Source organism: Cuculus canorus, chromosome 16 (genome assembly GCF_017976375.1).
Source record: "Cuculus canorus isolate bCucCan1 chromosome 16, bCucCan1.pri, whole genome shotgun sequence".
NCBI lineage: Eukaryota > Metazoa > Chordata > Aves > Cuculiformes > Cuculidae > Cuculus > Cuculus canorus.
The window spans coordinates 2223217-2245636 of NC_071416.1; the positions used below are offsets into that span (position 1 = coordinate 2223217).

Here is a 22420-nt window from a genome sequence, read left to right on the forward strand (position 1 = left end):
GGTGAGGTGGCAGCTGGCCTTTGGGGGCTCTTAGGGGCAGGGCTGCATCGATGAGCTAATGCTGGGCACGGCCTCTGCTCTGCAAGGCAAAGTGGACCCCTCCGTGTCAGTGCGATAAACCCAGCAGGATTCTGTTTGTGTGAAGTTATCACTGCTTTGCATGAAAACAACCCAAAGGCAAAACTTGTCCTGTTTGTATTTTCATTGGCTTCTTTCTTCTGCGGGTGTTAAGTGATTACTGAAACACAAATCAGCCTTCTGTAGAAAGGAAGATTCCTTATGTATTTCTATCTCGCTTTCTTGTTGCTGCAGATGATCCTGTTTAACAAAGGAGCCATTGATGCTTTCTTCAGCCTGGAGCCTCCAACTACAGCTCTGGGCTCCTGCTTCACCTTTCTCCCTCAGGAAGGTCTCATTTCACCAAACAGGCTCCAAATCATCAAGATCTCCTTCAGTTCCACCATCCTGGGGGAGTTCACAGAAGAATTCAGATTCAATGTAAATGGATCCCCTGAGCCTGTGACTTTGACTATCAGGTGAGGAGGGATATAGGAACTTGATGGGCACATCTGTAGCCTTCCCTGGGCAGTCGTCACCCACCAACCTCATTTTATGGTGAAGCAGTGGTAAAAAAGGTGATATCTAAGGTCTTAGTGTGGGGTGGCTGGGATCAGAGCGAAGATACAGCAATGGTTCCCTGTGAGGGGCAGTGACCGTGTCTCTGCTGCTCTCAGTGTACACTTTAACTCTGAAAGCCGTGGGTCCCTGTGGGAGACCCAAGCTTTGCCTTCATGGTTGAGCAGGGTGGCTCTGTGACTTTCTGGGACACTGTGCGCAGAGTTTGGCAGCAGCAGGTTCCTTCTGTGACCCTTTCTACACCTGTGGGAAGACCCCAGGGCTTGCAGTGACTCTGCCCATGATGGAAAACAGTTTATCTCCTGGAGGCCACATGGAAAATATGTGGAGTTGCCCGCTGCCCAGCCTGGGCTCCCAGGAGCTGGAGTGACTCTTTCGAGGAGCTCACTTCCCTGTGGACACTGGCAGACAGGGTAATGGTATCAGCTCTGGGCAGTGATGGTCGGAGATGTCCCACCTGAACACACAGCAAGGCCAGCAGGGCCTGGGAGACGGCTGAGGGCTGGGCCAGCCTGGGACGTTTCTGCAGCCAGAAGCAGTGTTTTTAAAATCCTCTGTTAATAATCCGTACAAAATGAGCAGCAGCAGCCTCAGCTTCATCTCTCATGCTAATGTGTTGGGACAAGCTGTCCTCCCAGCACTGGTGCAGAAAGGGCTCCAGTGCCTCCTTTCTGCAGCTGCAAAAGTGTTGATGAGGGGCTTTGGGGGCTCTGCAGCAAACGCTGTCACAAGGACTTGAGCATCACCCCCTGGGCTGGTGCCATTGCAAAAGATAACCCTCACCAAGTGAGGGGCAGAAGGGGGAAAAAGCCCTGAGGACAGGAGAGGCAAAGCTCCCTTCTCAGGACCCCAACAGCGTGTGAGCGTGTCTCAGCCAGTATAACCATGGGCTGGAGGATAACGTATCAGCAAGAAAGCTGATGCTGACTGCTCTGGGGCTGCCTGTGTCTGCTCAGCAGCCGGGCTCTTGGGCTGCGGCTGGTGGGAGGCACTAGATCAAAGCAGAAAAGAAATGAAGAGAGTCTGTGGTTAATTTTGCCAACTGGTAGGGGATATCAATAAAAAAAGAACGACAAGACTAATACTTTGCAAGGGGAGGAGGGAGATGTCTGTTGACAGACGATTGCATGGCCCAAGATCATCTGAGGAGGTGTTCCGTGTACCCATGGAAACACCAGTTCCAGCTAAGAAATAGCAAAGCATGGACCCAGCAGCTGGGAAGGCTGGTTGCAGCGAATCCACTTCTCTGTGGCACCTCTGTGTCCATCACTTTACAGATGAGGAAAATGAGGCACGGAGCCATCATTTGTTCAGGGTCTTTTGTGGGGCCAGCAGCAAGCGGGGAGTGGGCCCTGCCTGACACGATGCCCTCAGCTGCATCAGCAGCTCTCAGTTGCACACGGCTTTGCCTGGGCTGCCTCCTGTCCACACAGATGCTGTGCTGAGCACAAGGTTGATGGGCTGGTTTGAAACCCACTGCCGTTCTGAGACCAGCTGTTACTGATCTGAGTTGTAATGCAAACTGAAAGCTTTGCACATCTCCAGTGCCTGTCTTTGTCCTCACAGGGGCTGTGTTACCGGACCACTTGTTCATTTTGATGTGCCTTCTCTCTCCTTTGGTGATGTCTCCTTTGGTAAGTCTGCCCCGCACTTGACCTTTGAATCAAGATGTCCATTCATGGTCAACATTAAGCACTGTAGCATGAGAGCGTCCCTCACTTGTGTTCCTCTGCAGCAGCCTTTGGTGTGTAAAACCAGGGCTGCTGGTTGTTTAGGTGGTATTTGACCACCATGAGATCAAATGAGACCAAAGGAATAGGATGTCAGCGTGTCCTGGTGTCCCTCATAGTCAGTCCAGTCCCAACCTCCCAGTCCTTGCAGAAGAATGTCTGTGAAAGTCTGTGTCCTAGGAAGGCCCAGGGGATGGGACTGTAGGAGAAGGGAGTTTATGCCACCTGTAGCTCGCCTGGGTGAATGTTCCTGTTGCAAGGCAAGGCCACCATTTCCCACCTGACCTTTAGTGTCAGATGTTAATTAGTGCTGTGAGGGCACCTCGTTATCACCTTACCAGCGAATGTGCCCAAAGGATAGCTCTGCATCAGGCACTGATGTCCTTGGAGAGGTGGGCTCCTTTTCTGCTGAAAGGCCACCTCTGCTGGTGTCAACAACTGGTGACTGAGCTTCCAGAGCACCTGCACTGAAATGCAGATTCTGGTTCTGCATCACAGTCTCACAAAAGGCTCATTTTTAGTGAGATGATCTCCAGTTTAAGCGTGAAATCAGTTGTGGACTGGTTGAAGGGCTATTATCGTTCTGCATTCAGGGTGCCTCTGTGTTTTCATTTTGTTCATGGACCCTTTCACACAACTCTCTGCCTTTCCTGAGCCACTTTCTCCCTTTTCTACATCCTTCCTCTGCCACTTTTTTATTTACAAACAAATAAAAGAAGAAACGCACCAGGCAGAAATATGGTTGTGTAGTAGGAGATTAGTGCTACTCAGTGTGATCTCATTAACTTGGCCTTTTCAGCTGAAGGCAGCCGTCAGCTCTGCTGAAAACTGCTGTGTTGTGTGCAAAGACTTTGGTCCCGTTTGGGGCTGCGAGGTCTGTGTCTGTCTTTTTTGTGCCTACCGCCTCCCTGCTGGAGTTACTGCTGGAGTCACGGCTGGAGGCAGGCAGTGGTCACTGTCGATGGAATGGATGAGCTACCTGCAGTGTCTGCAGCTGCTTTCCCTCCCCACCTGCGTTACAGCAGTGTTCAGTGAGCAGCCGTGGGAGATGTCTCCTTCTCACAGGGATGCCAGCCAGGCTGTGGGCTGGTGTCCTGTCTCTGCAGAGCATCCCCACCTGGTGTGGCTGTGTCTCTGGTGCCTTATGGAAACCTGGTATCAAAGGTCAAGTGATGCAAACCTTTGTGGGCAGTAACCAAAGCCAGTGCGCAGCATGGATGCAATGTCTCCATTTGCTAGCTCAGGAGAGAGATAACATTTGTTAGCTGACAGTTCCTGCTAATTCCAAAGGCAGCACCAACCTTGCCTCCTGTGGAGTGGGCTGCAAGTTGTCTCGTGCTCAGCCTAGTTGACCCCAAACCAGAAGATCCCTTAAGGATCCTGCCTAGAGAAAGTGCGTTGGAGTGCTTTGCATCATGCTGTAGCTCCCAATTTCATCCATCCTTTATCTTCCTGTAGCTTCTCCTTGGTGCCAATACTCTACTTGCTCTTGGAGTTAACAGGGAATTTTATGAATTGAATGTTCAGAATAAGTGGTCTGTCTGGATGCATGCTTATAAGTGAAAATCAATTGGTGCTCTTTTGGGGACATGTGAGAGAGCTCCTCAGTTAGAGAGAAAAACTCCTTGTGTTCCACATTGCTAAGAGTGGGCATTGCCAAAGAAGCAATTTCTGATCAGCAGAAAAGGGAAGGATTAATTCCTTGTTCAGCTTCTCAAGTTAGCTGTAATTGGGATTGAAAAGAGCTGAAGTCCAAGCACAGTCTTATCATAACAGAGTATTCACACCGTGGGTTGATTGGTGCATAAATTCTTACTTGGGTTGTTTTCCTAGGCTTTCCTCGCACATTGTCCTGTCGCCTCATTAACACCTCCTCGGTGCTCAGGACCTTCAACCTTTACATTCCTGACGATGGCTCAGGAGAGCCCAGTGTCACCATTTCTGATCTGATGTTGGACAACACCCTCCCATCCCGAAGAAGGAGAAGTCGAAGACAGGTCAGGCCGACTGAATTTACCATCACTCCTTGCAGAGGGATCATCCAGCCCCAGGGATTCCAGGATATCCAGGTATGGGAACAGTCTGGCCTTCAGCAGGTGGAGCTGAAACTTTGCTCATGTACAAGAGGGTTTTAGTGCTGCTAGCATACACAAGTAAGATATACGCACTATTGTGAGGCGTTTCTTGGCTGGGTTACTCTGGGGAATTTCTGAAGGAGCACTTTTTTGCTCACACGTGCCCTGATAACTGCATGGCATAGTCAACAAAGCAGATATTGTCACAAGACTTTCATTACTCCCAGAGACTGTCCTCTACATGTGGGCCAGCAGAAGGATTAGGGTAAAACCTTCCCTCTCCTTACTGTGGGAGGAGAACCAGAGGACACCATGCATGGCCAATGGCTTTTGGGAGCGATGAAGTATTTCATGATCTTCTCTTCCACCAGATCACCCTGTGTTCCAACACTGTGAAGAAATACCGTCTGGCACTGGTGGTGGACGTGGAGGGTGTTGGCAAGGTGTCTTCATTGCTCCTCAGAGCCAGGTATCAGCACTGTCCCTGCAGTTCATTTTCTCTCCTCATGCATCCACCACCAGCACACTGCCTTGCTCACGGTTTGCTAGCCCCATCTCCAAAGAAGAAGTGCTGCCAAACGAGCCAGCTCTGCCCAGCCAGATAGGAGAACAGCAGCGCTTTGAAAGCGGCCCACGTTGCAAAGCACCTGGGCTCAGTAGACAGGCTTGGCCCCGAGCCTTTCTCTAAAGGGAACAGTACTTATGTTCATTATTGGCCTGGTTTTTGATGCTTGAGGTATAACAAGTTTCCAAAGGGCTACCTCTCCTCCTTCCTGCAAGTGCTGCACTTGGGCTGGGTTGCAACCAAAATGCGAAACTTGTTTGGTATGCAGGGAGCCTGCTGAAAGCTGGTGTCTGGTTCAGTCAACAAAGGTGTGTGCAAGGGGGAAGGGGCTTGTGGCTGGTCTGGTGGGGGAAAAATAAAGGTAACATTTCACAAAGGGCAGAACAGTTTATGAGGTGAGGTCGGGTTTCTTCCCTCTGGTTCCTTTGGACATTCTCAGACCCAAGCAAAACGTTGTTCTGGCTGCAGCCAGTTCAATGGTGTTGTGCTGCAGTGGATGTGAGTTTAATCGTAAGAGGGTTGAGTTTCCCCTCTTCCAGGCAGAGCTGTTCAGTCAGTGTCTGGGCTGCAGTTTGGTAAAAGAAGTGCAGATGGGAACCGAAAGGTATGGATTTGTGGGGATGGAACTGGGAGAGGGCAATCACCCACTGCGTAAGGCAGATGGTAACTTGCGTCTCTATTACTGGGACAAGTGGCTGAGTTTTCAGGCAGAGCAAGAGCGCTATGGGAGAGAAGGGAATCTCTCAATTTTTATTGAGATACTGGAGTGCTGTGGTCTGTGAGCCTTGACAAGCACTGGGCTTTGGTGGGAAGGCTCCCCCAGAGCTTGCATCTTGCTGGGACTATTGGGAGGGTCCTCACAAGCCTCCTGCAGTGAAGGTGCCCATCAGACAGCTCTGGCACAGGGCATCATGCTCTGCCTGGGCACCTGGCAGCCTCTGTCATGCTGAGTCTCAGGGTTTGCCCCTCCTTTACAAGAGGTTATTCGGTAAGAAGAAGTTAAAGGTGGTTTATTGCTCTAGGGGTATTTAATGTCTGTTTGGGAGTGACAAACATGTTATGCTCCATTTCACACTATTTGGAGAGTAAACAAACTCTGTGTTCTATGTCTGGTCATCTCTCTGCCTAGGTGTGTCATTCCTCAGCTGCGAGTGCTCAACCCTATTGTGACATTTGAAAAGTGCTTCCTGAAAGTCCCCTGTCAGCAGACGCTGACCATTGTGAATGACAGCAATCTTCCAGGCTGCTACAGGGTTCTTCCTCAGGTTTGTCATTGCATCCGCCTCCTGCCCACAAATGTTATTGAAGGGTTTATGAGAGAAAATAAAAGGCTTCTGGGTAAGACCTTGGTGATCATATTCAGGTTGGTTCCTGGGTTCATATTCCTACCTGAATATAAACTCTTTGGGAAGTAGATTGTCTTCTAATCTCTGGGATTCTTTCATGCACAAGAGCTTAGAGGTTGTGCAAAGCTGCTGCAAGGAGGCTGCCTGCACAGGAGTGGGTGTTTGTGGATGCAGCAGCTTTTGGACCCCCTCAGAGTGCTACGTCCATGCTGGTCTTACATCTGGCTTTGTGGCCTTCTGCTTTGTCCTGGGGCATTTTAAAACGTGTTAGATGTCAAGAAGTTTAAAGTTTCCTCTGAAGTTGGGTTTGATTCTGTCCCTTATAGGAACACAAGGACGCTGCTGCTGTGCAGTACTCCAGCCCTGTGCCGTGTGGGATTATCCAGCCTTGCAGCTCAGTGGAGGTCCCATTTACACTGGAAGCCCAGGTGACGGGAGAGCAGGACACTGTTGCTTGTGTTGCGGCATTTGGGAAGGAAGAATTCCCGCTGGTGAGTGCTAGGGGAGAAATGTGCCATTGTGCGACTCGTGCTGGGCGCAGGGACACTAAAGTGTACAGGGATTCTTCCTGGGAAAACAAGGACTTGTAGCACACGGCTGTGGAAAATGACAGCAGGGATTCACAGCATGAGTAACAGCCTAGAGAAGAGGAATGATGGCATCTTCTTTGGTGTCTGACACAGCGTTTAATGATGGATTTGTGGTAAGGGATAACAAGCCCAGTCTGAAACCCATCACAGTCCCTGGATCTCACACTCTGCTGCATTCTTGGATGAGCAACTGCTGCTTCACTGGGACTTTGGTTCAGGAGGACACAGGGACATGCTGTGTCAGGAACTATGCTGACAGTCAGGCCCATCGTGTCTGAGAAATATCCATTCTACCTCTCTGCCAAAAGCCCAAGCCTTTTTTGTACCTCCTGCACTGGTGGCAGAATGTACTCACATGGATCCCATTGTGCAATTCCGACCTCAGGGGAATCACTGCAATGCATTACGAGAACGCAAAACATAAGCTTGGTCTTGTTCTCTTAGGTTATGCTGTCTGGTATTGATGCGAGGTCTTTATAGAATTGGGTGAAGTCTCACATGGATCTTTCCTCCAGGCTGTGAACGGTTCCTCTGTGATTCTGTTCCCTGGTGTTTTCTTTTCTGGTGACTGCGTGCCAGCTTCCATTTGGTGTGTGCCTTCTCCTACATTGAGGGGCTGCTGGTGGCCGGGCAGCCTCGTGTGCCACAGGCAGGGGGTTTGGCAGCTGTTCGCTATCGGAATAAGCGGTCACCCACACTACGGCTGCTTGCTGGGACAGATGTTCTTCATCCAGAAGAGCAGGCACAGGGGAGAGGAAGGAAAGCTAATGCATGGAGGAACTGTGAAAAAGCAAGCATGGGAAACTGGGTTTCTTCATCTGTTGGTAATAGGAATCTGTGGCTTTCAGATGGGATTGCTTCGGGTTCCACGCTAGCTCCAGGCCTTTTGTTTCATCTTAAAACACTGAAATCTTCAAACAGCAGTAATTATCCTTGGTCTAGGAGTACCCTTAGAGCTGTCTGACCTTTTTAAACTTTCCCTGTTCTTTTTGATCTTTCCTACCGGCTTCCTGGAGTAGGAAATCCATTTGGTGAGCATTACAGAAGGACCAGTTGTCTATGTCCGGCCAAGTAAAATAAATTTCGGCAGTATCCAAGTGCTACAAGACGCTTCCCGGACTCTCCGCCTCTCCAATCAAACCATCATCCCTGCGTCCTTCACGGCACAGATGGTAAGTCTCCATGGGGCTATTTTCCCACAAAAATGGCTGATCCATAGCAGCCTGTGATTTGATTTTTGTATACAAAATGTAGATCTGTGACCCTCGGCACAAGTGTGTCATCCTGTACTCGTCCACTGCATCCTGTGTCTGTCTGAGGTACTTTTCCTTGTCAGATTGCTCTCCCAGCTGCCAGGCTGCCCTGTTAGAGCATCCCCTGGATCCAGCAAGGGGATGCTTGGCCTTCTTCCTGGGTAGAAAAGACTGGAGCAGTAGGTCAAGACGAAGGAGCTGTTGCAGCTTAGCCAGAGGACGGATGTGACTTGCTGGAAAAACTGGCTGTTTCTCCTTCTTGCTGCCACTGCCATCTTCTTTTCCTGTTTCCCGAAGTGCCTGATTATTGCCACATTGACCAGTGCAAAAGCTTTGTATGTATTAATGGAAGTTTTTGATCTCCCTGCAGAAAGGCAGAGAGGACAAAGGATCTTTCTTTGGTCATTTCCTACTTTTTCTGAGTCCTGCTTCTTCTTCTCTTGTATAAGGACAGAATGACCCTATCACTTTAACTAGCTAACCTCAAGCAACTTCAAGAGAATGGAGTGTGGTGGCTCCTCAGCCATCCCTGAGGTCAGTGCCCATCCATCTCTCGCATGCTGCTGGTAACCAAGCTGTGGCAGCTCTTATTCACAGGAGAAGTCCTCTGGGAGAAGATAATGATGAAGTGATTGATTCCCACCATTGTCTAGCACACAGGGACTCTGCTGCCCAATAGCACAAGCTCTTACAGGGACAAAATCAGCCACTATTTTTGTCTATCCAGTGCATACAGATATTGCATTGTTTTCCAGAGCATTCCAGGATGAGCAAGGAGCAGGGATGTTGTCAGAAGTTAGATTTTGGTCTTCAAAGTGGGAGGATTTTTTAGTGTGGGTCCAAGAAATTTCTTGTCCCTGGGACACAGCCTGGATCAGTGTAGGCAGAAGCTGACCTAGAAACCTGAGTGAAACTGGCCCAGCAGAGCTTGTTGGTCCTGGCAGGTCTCCTGTTTGGTGCTGCCCCTGGACCCACTCCAAGTGCTAACAGATGCAATGAGGACTCCATGCTCCTCTGGAGTGGGCTGTTGGCCTGGCAGGGCATGGTGGGTCTCTGCTGGGTCACCCTGAGAAATTCAAAGTCTGGCTCCCTCGAGACAGCCTATCATGACTCCTCAGTAACAGTTTCTTGGGTACAATGTACTGCCGTGCTTGTTGCCAGGCTGTGACCGATGGACTTTGGCAGAAGGCACACTTGCAGATTCACCTCTGGAGCAGAAATGTCAGGTTTCCTTTACAAGCGAGCTGCCCTGTGTCAGCACGACCAGAGGAAGAGATGCACACGAATGTCAATGAAAACCTGACCGCCACCAGCTGGGTGTGAATGTGTTGTCTGGGTGGCCCTCAGCTGGTGGCAACGCAGTGGGTGCTGCTGAGGCTCACGATCAGCTACGCACAGGATGCAGGGAGAGCAACAGAGGGCTGGTGGGATCCTGTGTTGTCAGTGAGGCCCCAGTGTTCACCCTGTGCCAATGCTCCTCCATCCCATTCTCATCTTGCTTTTTTTAAGACTTTCTTCTGCAGCTCTAGAGGAGAAATTAAATGAAGCTGGGTTTATAAATTCTGCCAGTGCCTGGAATCATTTTGATGCCTTTGGCATTCTCCATGCTGAGATGCAGGCATGCAGACCTGACCTGCTCTCCATGCAGGGCACAGTCAACCGAAGGAGTTATTGTAGCTGGGGCACCCACACATGCTGCTGGGACCCTGAAAGCACATCAAATTCTTGCTTCCCTGCCCTCAAGCTTGTCTTATCCTCGCCATCCTAGCCTTCTCCTGAAGATGACCAAGTAAATGAGGTAACTCTGTTAACGGAGGGTAAAATACAGGCTGTATAAGTTCCCCCACAGTTGCTGTTTCCAGAGAGTGTAGCTCAGATTTAGGAAAAGTAACCTGCTGATTTTTACCTCATATTTTTAGTCCTTCCTTTTCCTGCACCCCATAAGAGACCAGGGTCTGTGTTTTCCCTCCTCAATTAGTGTCTGGCTTGTCTTTCAGGCTGGCAAACACTCACGCTGGAGGATTGAACCCAGTCAAGGAGTGATTCCCCCCAACACCGACCTGGCTCTGGCTGTTATAGCAAACTTGGATGGCATCAAGAAATTCAAGGATGAGGTGAAGGTCTTCATAGGGAACAGCCGGAGCTACATCATCCCCGTTCAGGCTGTTGGCGTCGGCACCACGACGGTTATCAACAAACCCATTGCTCCAGAGGTCAACTTGGGGCCCCACTTCAGGTAGAGTGTGTCTGAGCTCCTGCTCCTCCTGTGGGTTGAGCAAGGAGGAATTTTGCTGTAGTCCTTCAGCCTCGCTCTTCAGTGCTCCATGTCCTGGCTCCGTTTCACCAAAGCCACAGGAATTCCTTCAGAAACATTGAATGGCCATGTGAAAGTTGGTAGATATCCTCAAAAGGCACCAAAACGGAAAGCCGTTGCTAAATCATCTCTCAATTGCCCGTAGTTAGAATACATTTATTTCAGTCAGAAAGGCAAAAACACATGTCCCACGTCCCTATCCAAGCAGGAGAATCCATGTAAGCAGTTTAACAGGTTTTACAGTGATTAACAAATGTACTTTGGTGACTAAAATGGGGATTTAGGCTAAATTCAGATCTGTAAGGCCCGGAAAGCTGGATCTATACTGTCGACACTCAGTCACTTGCAGTTCTGTCCATAGAACCTAACTCTGGAAGCACTTTAAGCTTTTTATCTGTGCAGTCTGTATCTCAATATGGTTTGAAAATTCATGCCTAAAGTCTGCTGATGAACAAGAGAAGCAACTCTTGTTACAGCTCAAAGATAACAGGCAGCACTTAATTTCTCTCTCTTGGAACCTGCATGGACGCATTCTTCTGCTATTCTCAGAAGTCATATTGCAGATGTGACCGATTTCCGCAAAGTGTGGCAGCAACAGTCACCTTCATAATAAAAAGTAGAAGTGAGACAAGCTTGCTTTCTGGTTAGGGGAAAGACTGAACATGTGGGTTCAAACTGAGGTTCAATCTCAAAAGACTCAAACCCAGATTCCTTACTTCCTGCAAGTGTGCTCTGCCTGCTGTGCAGTACAACAGTCTGGGTTACCATCCCTTCTAATTGTCATTCCAAACTAAAGCTATTAGATCAGAAAGATGGTGTGTGCTTGTGTGGAGGGAAGCAGCTTGGGGGTGTCATACAAGCAAAACACTATCTCACTCCATTGCCAGCTTAAGTTGAGGGTATTCAGCTTGAGAAGGGAACTCAGGGAGGGTCTTTTCTGATCACCAGGTTAATACGCAAGTATCGCCGTTTAGCCCTGGCCCGGCCCAATTTGGCAGCTAAAACCAAGCAGCTGGGCTCCCAGTTCCCTCCTCCCGTGCTGCCAGGGAAAGGGGAAAGGGAAAAGAGCAGAAAGGACTTGCCAGCTGGAAATTCAAACTAATAATAATAATACATACAAATATATGAGCCTGTGCCCCCATCCCACCCCCTGATGCCTATCCATCACCACAAATGCTGCAGAGCAGGTATGGAGAAGAGTCAGAGGCAGGAAGGAGATGGACTCTCGAACAGGATTCAGGAGTGCATAGATCCAGGATCAGAGGTAGACAGACAAGGTCCTCACTGGACGTTAGCCACCAAAAGAAGAGCGACTGACCCTCATGTTAGATAAACGTGTATCAAATTCAAAAATGTTGGTTCCAATTACTTTTTTAATTGCATTTTAAAGTCTTAGTCACACATTTAAAGATATTGCTATTCACAAAATTAAATTGGACAGCTCAGAAATTGAAAGTAAGGCAAATATCTGGGTTTTATCTTCTTGGCATTACATATCAAAGTCTACATAACATTAAAGTTTTTTTCCTACTTGCCTCAAAAATTGAACGACTTATACAAAGAAGTGTCACATTTCACATTTTTTAACAACTAACATCCTTCTCTTCCAGATAAGCAGACGACGTTGGAAGGCAGCTATCATACAGGAAAACTTCCCAGAAGTTCTTGAACTTTTCCAGTTCAGTTTGTATCAATGTTTATAAATGCCTCCAAAAAGCCACAGTCATACAACCCATACTCAGTCTACATGGTACCATACTGGATAACAATTGTCCCCTTCAAAAAGAAAAATAAAGTTAGAACCTGACCGATTCCCCCATGCACACACAAAGAACAAATCTTTTGGATTAGAAAACCAAAAAAAAAGTCATTTAAATTCTTACATATTTAAATATAAGAATATAAATTCTTAAGTATTTCAATTATCAGGTTTCCTTTAGCTGCTTTGTGTTCCCCCCTAAAGAAACTGACATTACTGGGAGCGGAGGAATCAACTTTCCCAGTGCAGATCTGCAAATACCTTCACACTGTCCTGACTGGAGCGGATCTCAGCTCTCGCCTCCCAGCCAGGGACACAGAGGGCTCATTGCTGCTGCCCATACACAGATGATGAGCAGCACTTCTGTACCCTTAGTGCTGAGGTGTCTTCTCCATGGGTCTGCCAGATAATGGAGCTGTCATGGGAGAGCTGTGCCCTTCTGAAGGGCTGCCCAAAACACAGAAGGACTCTGCAGGCAAAGAATCAAACATCACAAATGCCGTGTCCCCCGAATGGAGAATCTGGTCATTTGCATTGCCCTGAACCTGCTGATTAGGAGAGGGATTGGTCTCTACTCCCATGGCTACACCTGCATGGCAGGACCCGCGGGACTGATCTCTGAACTGCAGCTTAACCCAAACCCAATCCCAGAAGGTCCAGTGGTAAGAACCAGGTGAGCGAAAACAGGAGAGGGAAGAGGGAGACATGCACAGTGTTGCTGCAGACGGAGCCAGCAGAGACACAGAGAGACAGGGCTTTGGTGATTTCTCCTTTGAAGGGGTGAAGGTGCTGTGAAGGTGACTGACCAGCCATGGCCTGAAGAGAAGAGGTGGGAGAGGAGAGAGTGGGTTTGCTCCATCATAGATGTTTGCACTGCAGGGGATGGCAGGGAGTTGCCTCAATCCCCATTCCCATGTTGTTAATGGGAGCAGATCCTTGTCCGTCCCTGCTCATGTCTCTGCTGCCTGGAGCTTGTCCCTGCTGGGAGCTGTTTGTCCCTGGATCTCCTCCCTGTCTGTGCTCACAGCCCATCCTACCCACTGTGTGCTCAACTGTGCCCTGCAGACCCCTCCTGGCAGCAGGGCACTGCCCAGGGGCCCCTCTGGGTGTGCAAGAGCTGAGGAGCAGCTCAGACGGATCCTAATGGGAACTGGGGTCCCAGTGCCTTTCAAGAACAGAGAAATAAATTCCCATCCCCACTGTCCCCCCTTCCCCCCGAGCACCAGGAGTGGAAACCTGAAAGCACAGACTCCATTGCTTCCAGGTAGATGCTATCCTGATGTCATTCTTCAAAAAGACCCTCTGCAATTGCTTTGGGGATGATCTGGAGCGCTGAGCAGCCCTGACGCACACAGCACCTTCTTGACAGCAGGAGGACCCTGCCCTGCCCTGCCGGGAGTCGCTCCTTCCACCCGCAGGACTGCAGGGAGTTTCCTGGCAGGACTGTCCAGGGCACCCCTGGTTGCACTCTCAGCTTCACAGCCCTGCAGCCACCTCTGGGAGAGGGCAGCCATCACCCCCAGTCCTTTGGCGGTGCAGTAGAGAATCCTGGCTCCAGAGCAGTGTCTTTCTCCTCTGTACCAGAGAAACTCCTCATAGAGTCCTCCTGATAGATTCCAAAAGCTGTGGCCTGTGCCAGCTTTTGGAGATCTGCAGGGAAGCTCACAGCTTGGAAAGAAACCTCATGGAAATACCCAAGTATCTTAATGATGGTGTTTCAGTAAGCAGGAGTCAGCCCTTTCCTCAGGGAATGACACAGACTGCTCTGCCCACAGTCCCACGGGTGAGGTGAAAGCTTGGACACTGCATTCCCACAGACACACCTGCATGGGAGGAATCAGAAGATCAGTGCCTGTCTCAACTGCTGAAACTCCCAACCCCAGAGAGCCTGGCAGCAAGAACAAGAGAACAGCAAGAACACAGACAAACAGAGAAGCCAGCAAAGGAGCTGTGCAGGTCCATCTGTGAGGCCAGGGCAGGGGCAGACGGGCACTCAGGGCAGCGTCACCCTAACCCAGCTGTGCTCACTCCCTCCCAACTAGGAATTTTGTGGCACTGTTGCTCTCAGCCCCTGTGCTCTGAGAGGAAAATGGACTCACGATTAGAGAGCTCTACCACAGCTCTGCTGGAGCTCTGTCTGCAGAGGCAGTGATTCAGTCTTGGACCCCAAGCTGAGGGCAGAAGCTTTGCTGAGTGGGAGCGGAGGCAAGGGGACTTGCTGAGAGGAAGGGTCTGCATTGGATGTGATCATCTGTTTTAAGTTTCCTCTCATTCTCTGATCCTATCCCTTCTGCGTGTAGATTTCCCTCCTGGGAGTTGTCTCCCTGTCCCATGTCTTTTCCCTGACAGTGCTCACTGTCACACTGAGCCTGATGGTTCCAGCAGAGGTGATGCTTGTGCTGTCCATGGGCGGAGGAGCAGCTGGAAACACTTTCAGAGGCTCCTATCAGACCTACTGACCACTCAAGGACAAAGCTCAAGAGTCTCAGTGCTTTGTTCAAGCACGACAGCCTCTTTTTTCAGTTCTCCCCTGAAATTACCCAAGTGTAGGAAAGTGAAAAGGCAGACTCAGGAAAGTTTCTTACCTTTAACGTAATCCATGTCCTGATCTTCCCCTTGAAATGTCATCTTAGAATTGTCCTGGGGTGAGTTGGAGCCGTGAGCAGCCCTGACTCACACAGCACCCTCTTGAAAGCAGAAAGACCCTCTCCTGCCAGGAGTCGCCTCTTCCAGCCACAGCTTCTCCCTGTCCCACCATGAGGAGCTCTCAGGGCAGGCTGAGCGCTGACCCTGTTTTTCCTCTCTGCTGGAGACACGGCAAGAGCCCTCGCGACAGACCCCACAGGCTGTGGCTGTGCCGGCTTCAGGACACCCCTCCAGGTGAGTGACATTTTCAGGCTGTAGATGAGTGACACTGTCCCCTCGGTGCGGGAAGCGCCGGCGTCTCGGTCAGGGTGGGCCCGAGGGAAGGCACGGTTTGCGATGCTCTGGAGCCCGGCGGTGGCTGAGAGGTGTGCGGCAGCGCCGTGGGAGCGGCTGCTGCGGCCGATCCGGCGCCCATTCGCGTCTGTCACAAAAACCGATACGATGGTAAAAATGGCAAAAAAAGCCCCCGCACCGCTCCCCTCGCAGCTCAGGGCTGCCCCCGTGTGGCCGCAGCGGGGCACTGCGGGAATCATAGAGTCACCGGGTTGGAAGGGACCCTATGGATCATCGAGTCCAACCATTCCTATCAATCCCTAAAACACGTCCCTCAGCACCTCGTCCACCCATCCCTTAAACCCCTCCAGGGAAGGTGCCTCCACCCCCTCCCTGGGCAGCCTCTGCCAGGGCCCAATGACCCTTTCCGTGAAAAATTTTTTCCTGATGTCCACCCTGACCCTCCCCGGCACAGCGTGAGGCCATTCCCTCTTGTCCTGTCCCCTGACACTGGGGAGAAGAGCCCAGCTCCCTCCTCTCCACACCCTCCTTTCAGGTAGTTGTAGAGAGCAATAAGGTCTCCCCTCAGCCTCCTCTTCTCCAGGCTAAACAACCCCAGCTCTCTCACCCGCTCCTCGTCAGACTTGTTCTCCAGCCCCTCACCAGCTTTGTTGCTCTTCTCTGGACACGCTCCAGAGCCTCAACATCCTTCTTGTGGTGAGGGGCCCAGAACTGAACACAGTACTCAAGGTGCGGTCTCACCAGTGCTGAGTACAGAGGGAGAATCACCTCCCGGGACCTGCTGGTCACACCATTTCTGATCCAAGCCAAGATTCCATTGGCCTTCTTGGCCACCTGGGCCACTGCTGGCTCATGTTCAGTCGCTGTCAACCAACACCCCCAGGTCCTTCTCCTCCAGGCAGCTCTCCAGCCAGACTTCTCCTGGTCTGTAGCTGCACAGGGTTGTTGTGCCCCAGGTGCAGGACCCGGCATTTGGCCTTGTTAAACCTCCTGCCATTGGTCTCAGCCCAGCGGTCCACCCTGTTCAGATCCCTAAACAGGCTTCTTCCTGAAGATCAGGAAGGATTTAAAGATTCCCACCACCCCCCCTCCAAAAGCTGCTCCTTCCCCGTTTCCCCCCTGGGTTCACAGGCCGTTCCACAGACTTTCCTCTGCAGAGCCGCCGCGGTTCACACATACTCAACCCCTGATCCTGTGGGACAATGAGGGAAACGGAAACAAACAATTTATTGGGGGAGGAAATTGCATTGCGGGGCTCCCAGGGAGGTGCACATCACCTTCTTTTTGCTTTGTTTGTTGCCAGCATTGCTTGAGGCGCTGCTGCCACTCCCGGTCTGCTTTTATATTTAGCTTCTCTAGGATGACTTTATTGGACTTGAGTTTTACGTAACACGTAAGACATTGCTGTATGTGATGGTAATGCTGGGAGAATGGCGAGAGGAGGATCAACAAAGAGCAGAACACACCTTCTAGAGTTTGCTGCTCATTCAGCTGCTGAGAAACAAATGTCTCTGTGAATTTGCTACTGCATAAGACCAAAGAAGTTTAATAAAAGTTTAGTTCTATCTAAATGGTAAATGGGAATATGCTTATGTAAAGCATATTGTACGTAACTGTTATCAATATCCTTCAAGGCACTCTACCTCAGTGGCTAGAACATGGAAGGAATCTTTTAATCTGGACGGGTTTTTAACAAAGGATAATTGACATTTAGAGGTTTAATGATGTATATGCCGTTAACTTATGTATATACCAAGCCTGACTGTCGTACATGAACTTTCAGTAAACCACCATTTTATATTTGGAAGTAATTTCTTGTTATCCATCCTAAGTGGGATGCTAGTTTTGATATTAAAAGGGTGGGTCTTGCTCAAAAGCCTCTGAAGGTAATAGTTGGGTTGGTTAAGTCTGTGCCACATCTGTGGTCACCAATTAGGTACAGGTAAAGAGTTTGCCCCTTAAAAGGGCTCTTGATGTAGTGCCCACTCTCACCTGCAGCAAGAGCACTACGTGAAGTGAGGGGTCACAGAAACTTTCCTTTCTTTGCTCTGTTTTGAATGGTCATGTGCTTTTCTTCTTCACACATTTGAGCCTACTATGATCGTCTATTCCGTGAGTTTCAAATAATTATTTTGATTGCGGGTTTGCTTTTTAGTTTTAGAGTAAAATCGTTTTGGAACGTGGCAGCTTCAGAGAAATGTTACCACAAACATTTGCAGTCCATGATGTCTTGTCTTTCTTTGTTCTTGTTTTATTATTAGAGGTAGGGATTTTTTTGTTTAGCTTTTTCTTTTTGATCTATTGAGGCACAAAGGATTTAGGCTCAGCCTAAATGAGATTTCCAAAGTAGCTGTAGGAATAGCTGTTACTGGATTTCTCAAAGATGGTTTGTTTAATTTGGGTTTCGTGTCATAAGGAGTTGAAAACCATGTTTGCACAGAATTTTTTTAAGAAATACCTAAGAAAACTGTTAGCTTGCCTGTATTTCTGAGTAATTTTGTGCTTAATCTACATCGGTACCTGAGGACTCCAGGGAGGTAAATATGAGGGCAGTTTTAAAAACACTTTCTAGGGGAGGGTCAGTAAACTATTCACCAGTAGGGCTGTGACAACTGTGTAAGGCAAGTTATTAGAAATGGTAACAAAGCTTGGAATTAGAGAGTATGGATAAGTGTGTTTGTATGTGGAAATCCTACTGCATGCATCTGTCAGAGTTTTTTGAGGAAAACTGCAACCATGTAAATTGGGATGATTTGGTTAACGTTGCATTATCTACTATTTATGTGGTGTTTTCTCAGAAGCAGGAAGAAAAAGCTATTCCTATACTCTAGCTAAAACTATGTAAGGATTCTTTTGCCCACAGACAGAACTGTTGAGTTCTGTTGACTTACTGAATGAGAATATGGGGGGGCGCGGAATTTCTGCCCTGTTTGGTGTTTTTCTGTTGTTGTTTAATTCCTGCTCAGAACTTGAAAGTGTTTTGAGTACAGAGAATGTAAGAGGCTTTAGATCGAGTGCCTATTTATACAAGAACATTTTGGAAAATGTTTTCACTTGTGTGGTGACTGTTCCAAAGTGTTTCATGTAGAAAACCTTGTGTAAAGAGCAATGAATAGTGAGCTCTTGCAGCAGTTAAGGTTGTTCAGACAGGGTGAGTGAATCTGGTCCAGAAACACTGCTTTTCAGTCAAGTGAGCAAAACAGAAACTGAATCATCCTCTTCCTCACCAAGCTGTGTGCAGTTGTGTGTTTCATCGTGTGTGCACCAGTCTGGTGTGGTCCCTGTACAGATGACACTCATTGTCACCAACACCAGTGCTGCTTTTTCTTTACCGAGTGTGGAATGTTACACTTTTCCCGTCTATGACATGGAATGGAAATCTCTGTTTTAAAGCCTGTCAGATCTCCCTGAATGTGCAGCAGACAAGCAAACGTGGCTTGCTCAAAATTACCACCTCCCTGCATACATGGTGATCGATGGCATGAAGGCCAGTGGAGGCTGTAACTAGTGAGGTACTCCAGAGGACAATACTGGGTCCAGTCCTTTTTAAGAACTTCATCAGTGATCTGGAAGATGAGGCATAGCATGCCCTCAGGAACTCTCCTGATGACACAAAATTGGGAGGAGCAACTGCACTTGCAGCCCAGAAAGCCAACCATGTCCTAGGCTGCATCCAAGGCAGTGGAACCAGCAGGGCCAGGGAGAGGATTCCCCTCTGCTTGGCTCTCATGAGACCCCACCTGGAGCTCCGTGTCCGGCTCTGGAGTCCTCAGCACAGGAATGACGTGGAGCTGTTAAAGCGAGTCCAGAGGAGGCCATGGAGATGATCCAAGGTCTGGGGCACCTCCCATATGAGGACAGGCTGAGAGAGTTGGGGTTGTCAGCCTGGAGAAGAGAAGGCTCTGGGGAGACCTTAGAGCAGCTTCCAGTCCTGAAAGGGGCTCCAGAAAAGCTGGGGAGGGGCTCTTGATCAGGGAGTGCAGGGATAGGATGAGGGTGAATGATTTTAAGCTGAAAGAGGGGAGACTGAGATGAGATCTTAGGGAGAAATATTTTGCTGTGAAGGTGGGGAGGCCCTGGCCCAGGTTGCCCAGAGGTGGTGGCTGCCCCATCCCTGGAGGCAAGATTCGATGGGGCTTGGAGCAACTGGATCCAGTGGAACTGGATAGGCTTTGAGGTCCCTTCCAACCCAACCCATTCAGTGATTCTATGTCCAGTATTCTCAGCAGAAGTTTGTGTAAGCAGCCTGAGGAAGAAAGGGGAGGTGAAAGAACGTCCCGTTTCCCCCCGTGGATTGGGTGTTATTATTAATAAATTCCAAGAGGTGGCTGCTGAGGTACAGAAATGACAGTGATGCCACATACACAAACCTCATTAATCTTCTGACCGATAACAGTATTGTATCATTGGGCTATATTGTACAGTACCACAAAGCGCTAATCCTGATCTTTCTGCCCAAGGGGATGAACAGCACCACAGGGAACACACAGAGCACGTGGGGATCTGCATAACAGCCATGTGAACAAACTCAGCAAAACTGTGACCAGCAACTATCAAACTAACATAACGAATGCTTATCCTAAATGATTTTAATATGCACCCTTGTCAGATTACTCTTTGTCCCAACCCTCTGAGCCCCACTTTGGGCACCAGAAAGGACTGTAGTGGTTCAGCCCCTGCCAGCAACAAAGAACCACACATCTGCTTGCTCACTGTGCACTCCTGTCTCAGTGGGAGTCGGGGGAGAGTTGGAAACAAATAGTGTATAACTCGTGGGTTGGGATAAAAACAGTTTAGCACAACAGCAGAGGAAGAGGAAAACCAGTAATGATAATAACAAAAAAATATACAAAGTGAATGATGTCCACTGCAAACCACTCGCCACCAGGAAAACCAACAATCCACGTGCTCCTGAGCCCAAATCCTAAGTCATGCTTGAAGCCGCATTCCCAAGCTGTGATCCTGAGCTGTGACTACAGAGCTGTGAACTGAGCCGTGAACCGAGCTATGAATCTGAGCCAGGAACTGCACCTCCCAGCCACCTACCCCTCACACACCCTGCCCCCTTTATATACGGAGCATGATGGCATGGTACGGAATACCCCTTCGGCCAGCTGGGGTCTGCTGCCTGGGCTGTGTCTCCTCCCAGCACCTTGTGAAAACTAACTCCATCCCAGCTGAACCCAGAACACAAACGGAACATGACCGTGGTCTTCTCCCCTACTGTGTCTCCTGGCCAGCCATCGCAGCAGTGGTAAACCAGTAGCAAACCCTGTCTTATTTCGGTCTGGGCTCAGACTACAAAGAAAGGGGGAAAGTTAAGGGAAATAGAATTAAAAGCCCTGTGTTCAGCCCAATGAGAGCACGCTGAGCTGGAGGCTTCTGAAAACTGAAACCGTGCTCTTTAGACATCTCTGTGGGTGAGTAGAATAGAATAGTTCAGTTGTAGTCCAACTGCCTGGCTACTTCAGGGCTGACAATGCCTTCGAGCCCCTCACCAGCTCTGTTGCTGTCCTTTGGCCTCCACACTCAAGGACCTTCACATCCTTCTAAAATGGTGGGGTCCAGGACCACACACAGTACTCACAGTGAGGCCACATCAACCCTAACTCTCTTGACTGGCTGTTCATGCTGTGCTAGATGCCCTCCAGGATGTGGTTTGCCCTCTCAGCTCCCAGGGCACTGGCAGCTCCTGCTGAGCTGCTGCCACCTAGCCTCCTCCAGCTCCCTTTCTGCAGGGCTCCTCCCGGGCATTCATCTCCCAGTTAAGACATCTGCCTCCCTGGGGCAGAATCCAGCACTTCAACCTGTTAAAATACATCCCATTAAAGATTGGCCAGTGTCTATGCGGATCCCTCTCCAAGTCATCTCATAGAATCATAGAATGAATCATAGAATAGTTTGGGTTGGACGGGACCCCAAAGCCCATCCAGCCCAACCTGCCAGAGACACCTCCCACTGGATCTGGTTGCTCTAAGTACCATCTAGCCTGGCCTGGAACACCTCCAGGGATGGAGCAGCCACAACTGCTCTGGGCAACCTGGGCCAGGGCCTCTCCATCCTCATCACGTTCTCTGCCAGAGAGGCTGAATTTTGGGGGACCTGGAATGTTTGGCAAATAAGCAGCAGAGGTTTGTGTTTAAGGTAAAAATTTGTGGTTAATCTTCAGGCTTAAAGGCCAGTGAGGTGCTCACCAGGTGGTGCTTCGGACCCCTTCTTTGAGCGGGAGGAGTGAACAGTGCTGTGTCATGAGGTGCTGAACCGAGTCCGCTGTCTCTTTGGCCACAGCAGCCGGACTTCCACAAATCCCTGAACGCTGCTGCTCCCAGAAGGGCTGTTCCCTGCCAAGTGTCACCCCATCGCATCCTACTGCTCGACACTGCAGGAGGGGACACTTGGATCTTGGGTTTTCTTGCAGAGAAACCCGGTTTATCTTCAGTTTCTTCAGTGAGCAAAGTTGCTTCTGCTGAGCCTTTCCTGAAAATTTCCAGCCCTGACATAGATTCTGATGGGATTTCAGTTGGCGAGGGGGCATGTGTGGAAAAGGTGGTGGTTTTGCCCTTGCCTGGGGTGCGTGCATTTGTGCTGAGGGATCCTTCTGTTGGCACCCAGGAGGGCCTTCCTCACCCGTTTGGGTCAGCAGTGCCGGTGCCTTTTGGCAGCCCGGGGGGTTGGTGCGTGCCCAGCGGATGCTCTTCCCCTTCCAGCCCTGACCCAGGAGCTCCTTCTCCTCCAGCAGGGTCAGCAGCGGCCCTGGCACAGAACTCCAGGGACAGGAATCTCCCTGCCCGCTGTCCCGCTCGCAGGTGTCCCGGCAGCAGGAGTCATCGAGCCGTGGGCTGGAGGAGCTGCGCCAGGAGTCCTCTCGCCAGGCGCACACCCTGGCCGGGGTGTCCAAGCCAGGTGTCCAGCGCACATCGTGGAAAGGAGTGCATTGGGGAAGCAGAAAGCTGGGCTTTAGAGATGAGTTGAAGACACAAAGCAAAGGGCAAGGTCCTGCATCTGGGTCAGGGCAATCCCAGCACAAACCCAGGCTGGGCTGAGAATAGATTGGGAGCCGCCTGGAGGAGAAGCACTTGGGGTGCTGGGGATGAGAAGCTCCACATGAGGTGGCAATGTGAGCTCGCAGCCCAGAAACCTGTCCTGGGCTGCATCCAAAGCAGTGGCACCAGCAGGGTCAGCGAGGGGATTCTGCTCTGGTGAGAACCCACC

At 49.9% G+C, this 22420-nt stretch overlaps 1 protein-coding gene across 1 annotated transcript in view; it reads left to right on the top strand.

Annotated features, from left to right (window-relative positions):
* LOC128853846 (hydrocephalus-inducing protein homolog) overlaps positions 1-14085 on the top strand; it is a 36505-nt gene extending 22420 nt beyond the window's left edge. Inside the window, exons 11-19 of the mRNA XM_054081836.1 lie at positions 313-536; positions 2203-2270; positions 4200-4435; positions 4813-4910; positions 6136-6271; positions 6679-6843; positions 7962-8114; positions 10193-10431; positions 12120-14085. Coding sequence (XP_053937811.1) covers positions 313-536; positions 2203-2270; positions 4200-4435; positions 4813-4910; positions 6136-6271; positions 6679-6843; positions 7962-8114; positions 10193-10431; positions 12120-12123 — 1323 coding nt within the window. The 3' untranslated portion in view covers positions 12124-14085. The remainder of the gene's footprint in view (positions 1-312; positions 537-2202; positions 2271-4199; positions 4436-4812; positions 4911-6135; positions 6272-6678; positions 6844-7961; positions 8115-10192; positions 10432-12119) is intronic.
* Positions 14086-22420: the final 8335 nt, after the last annotated feature.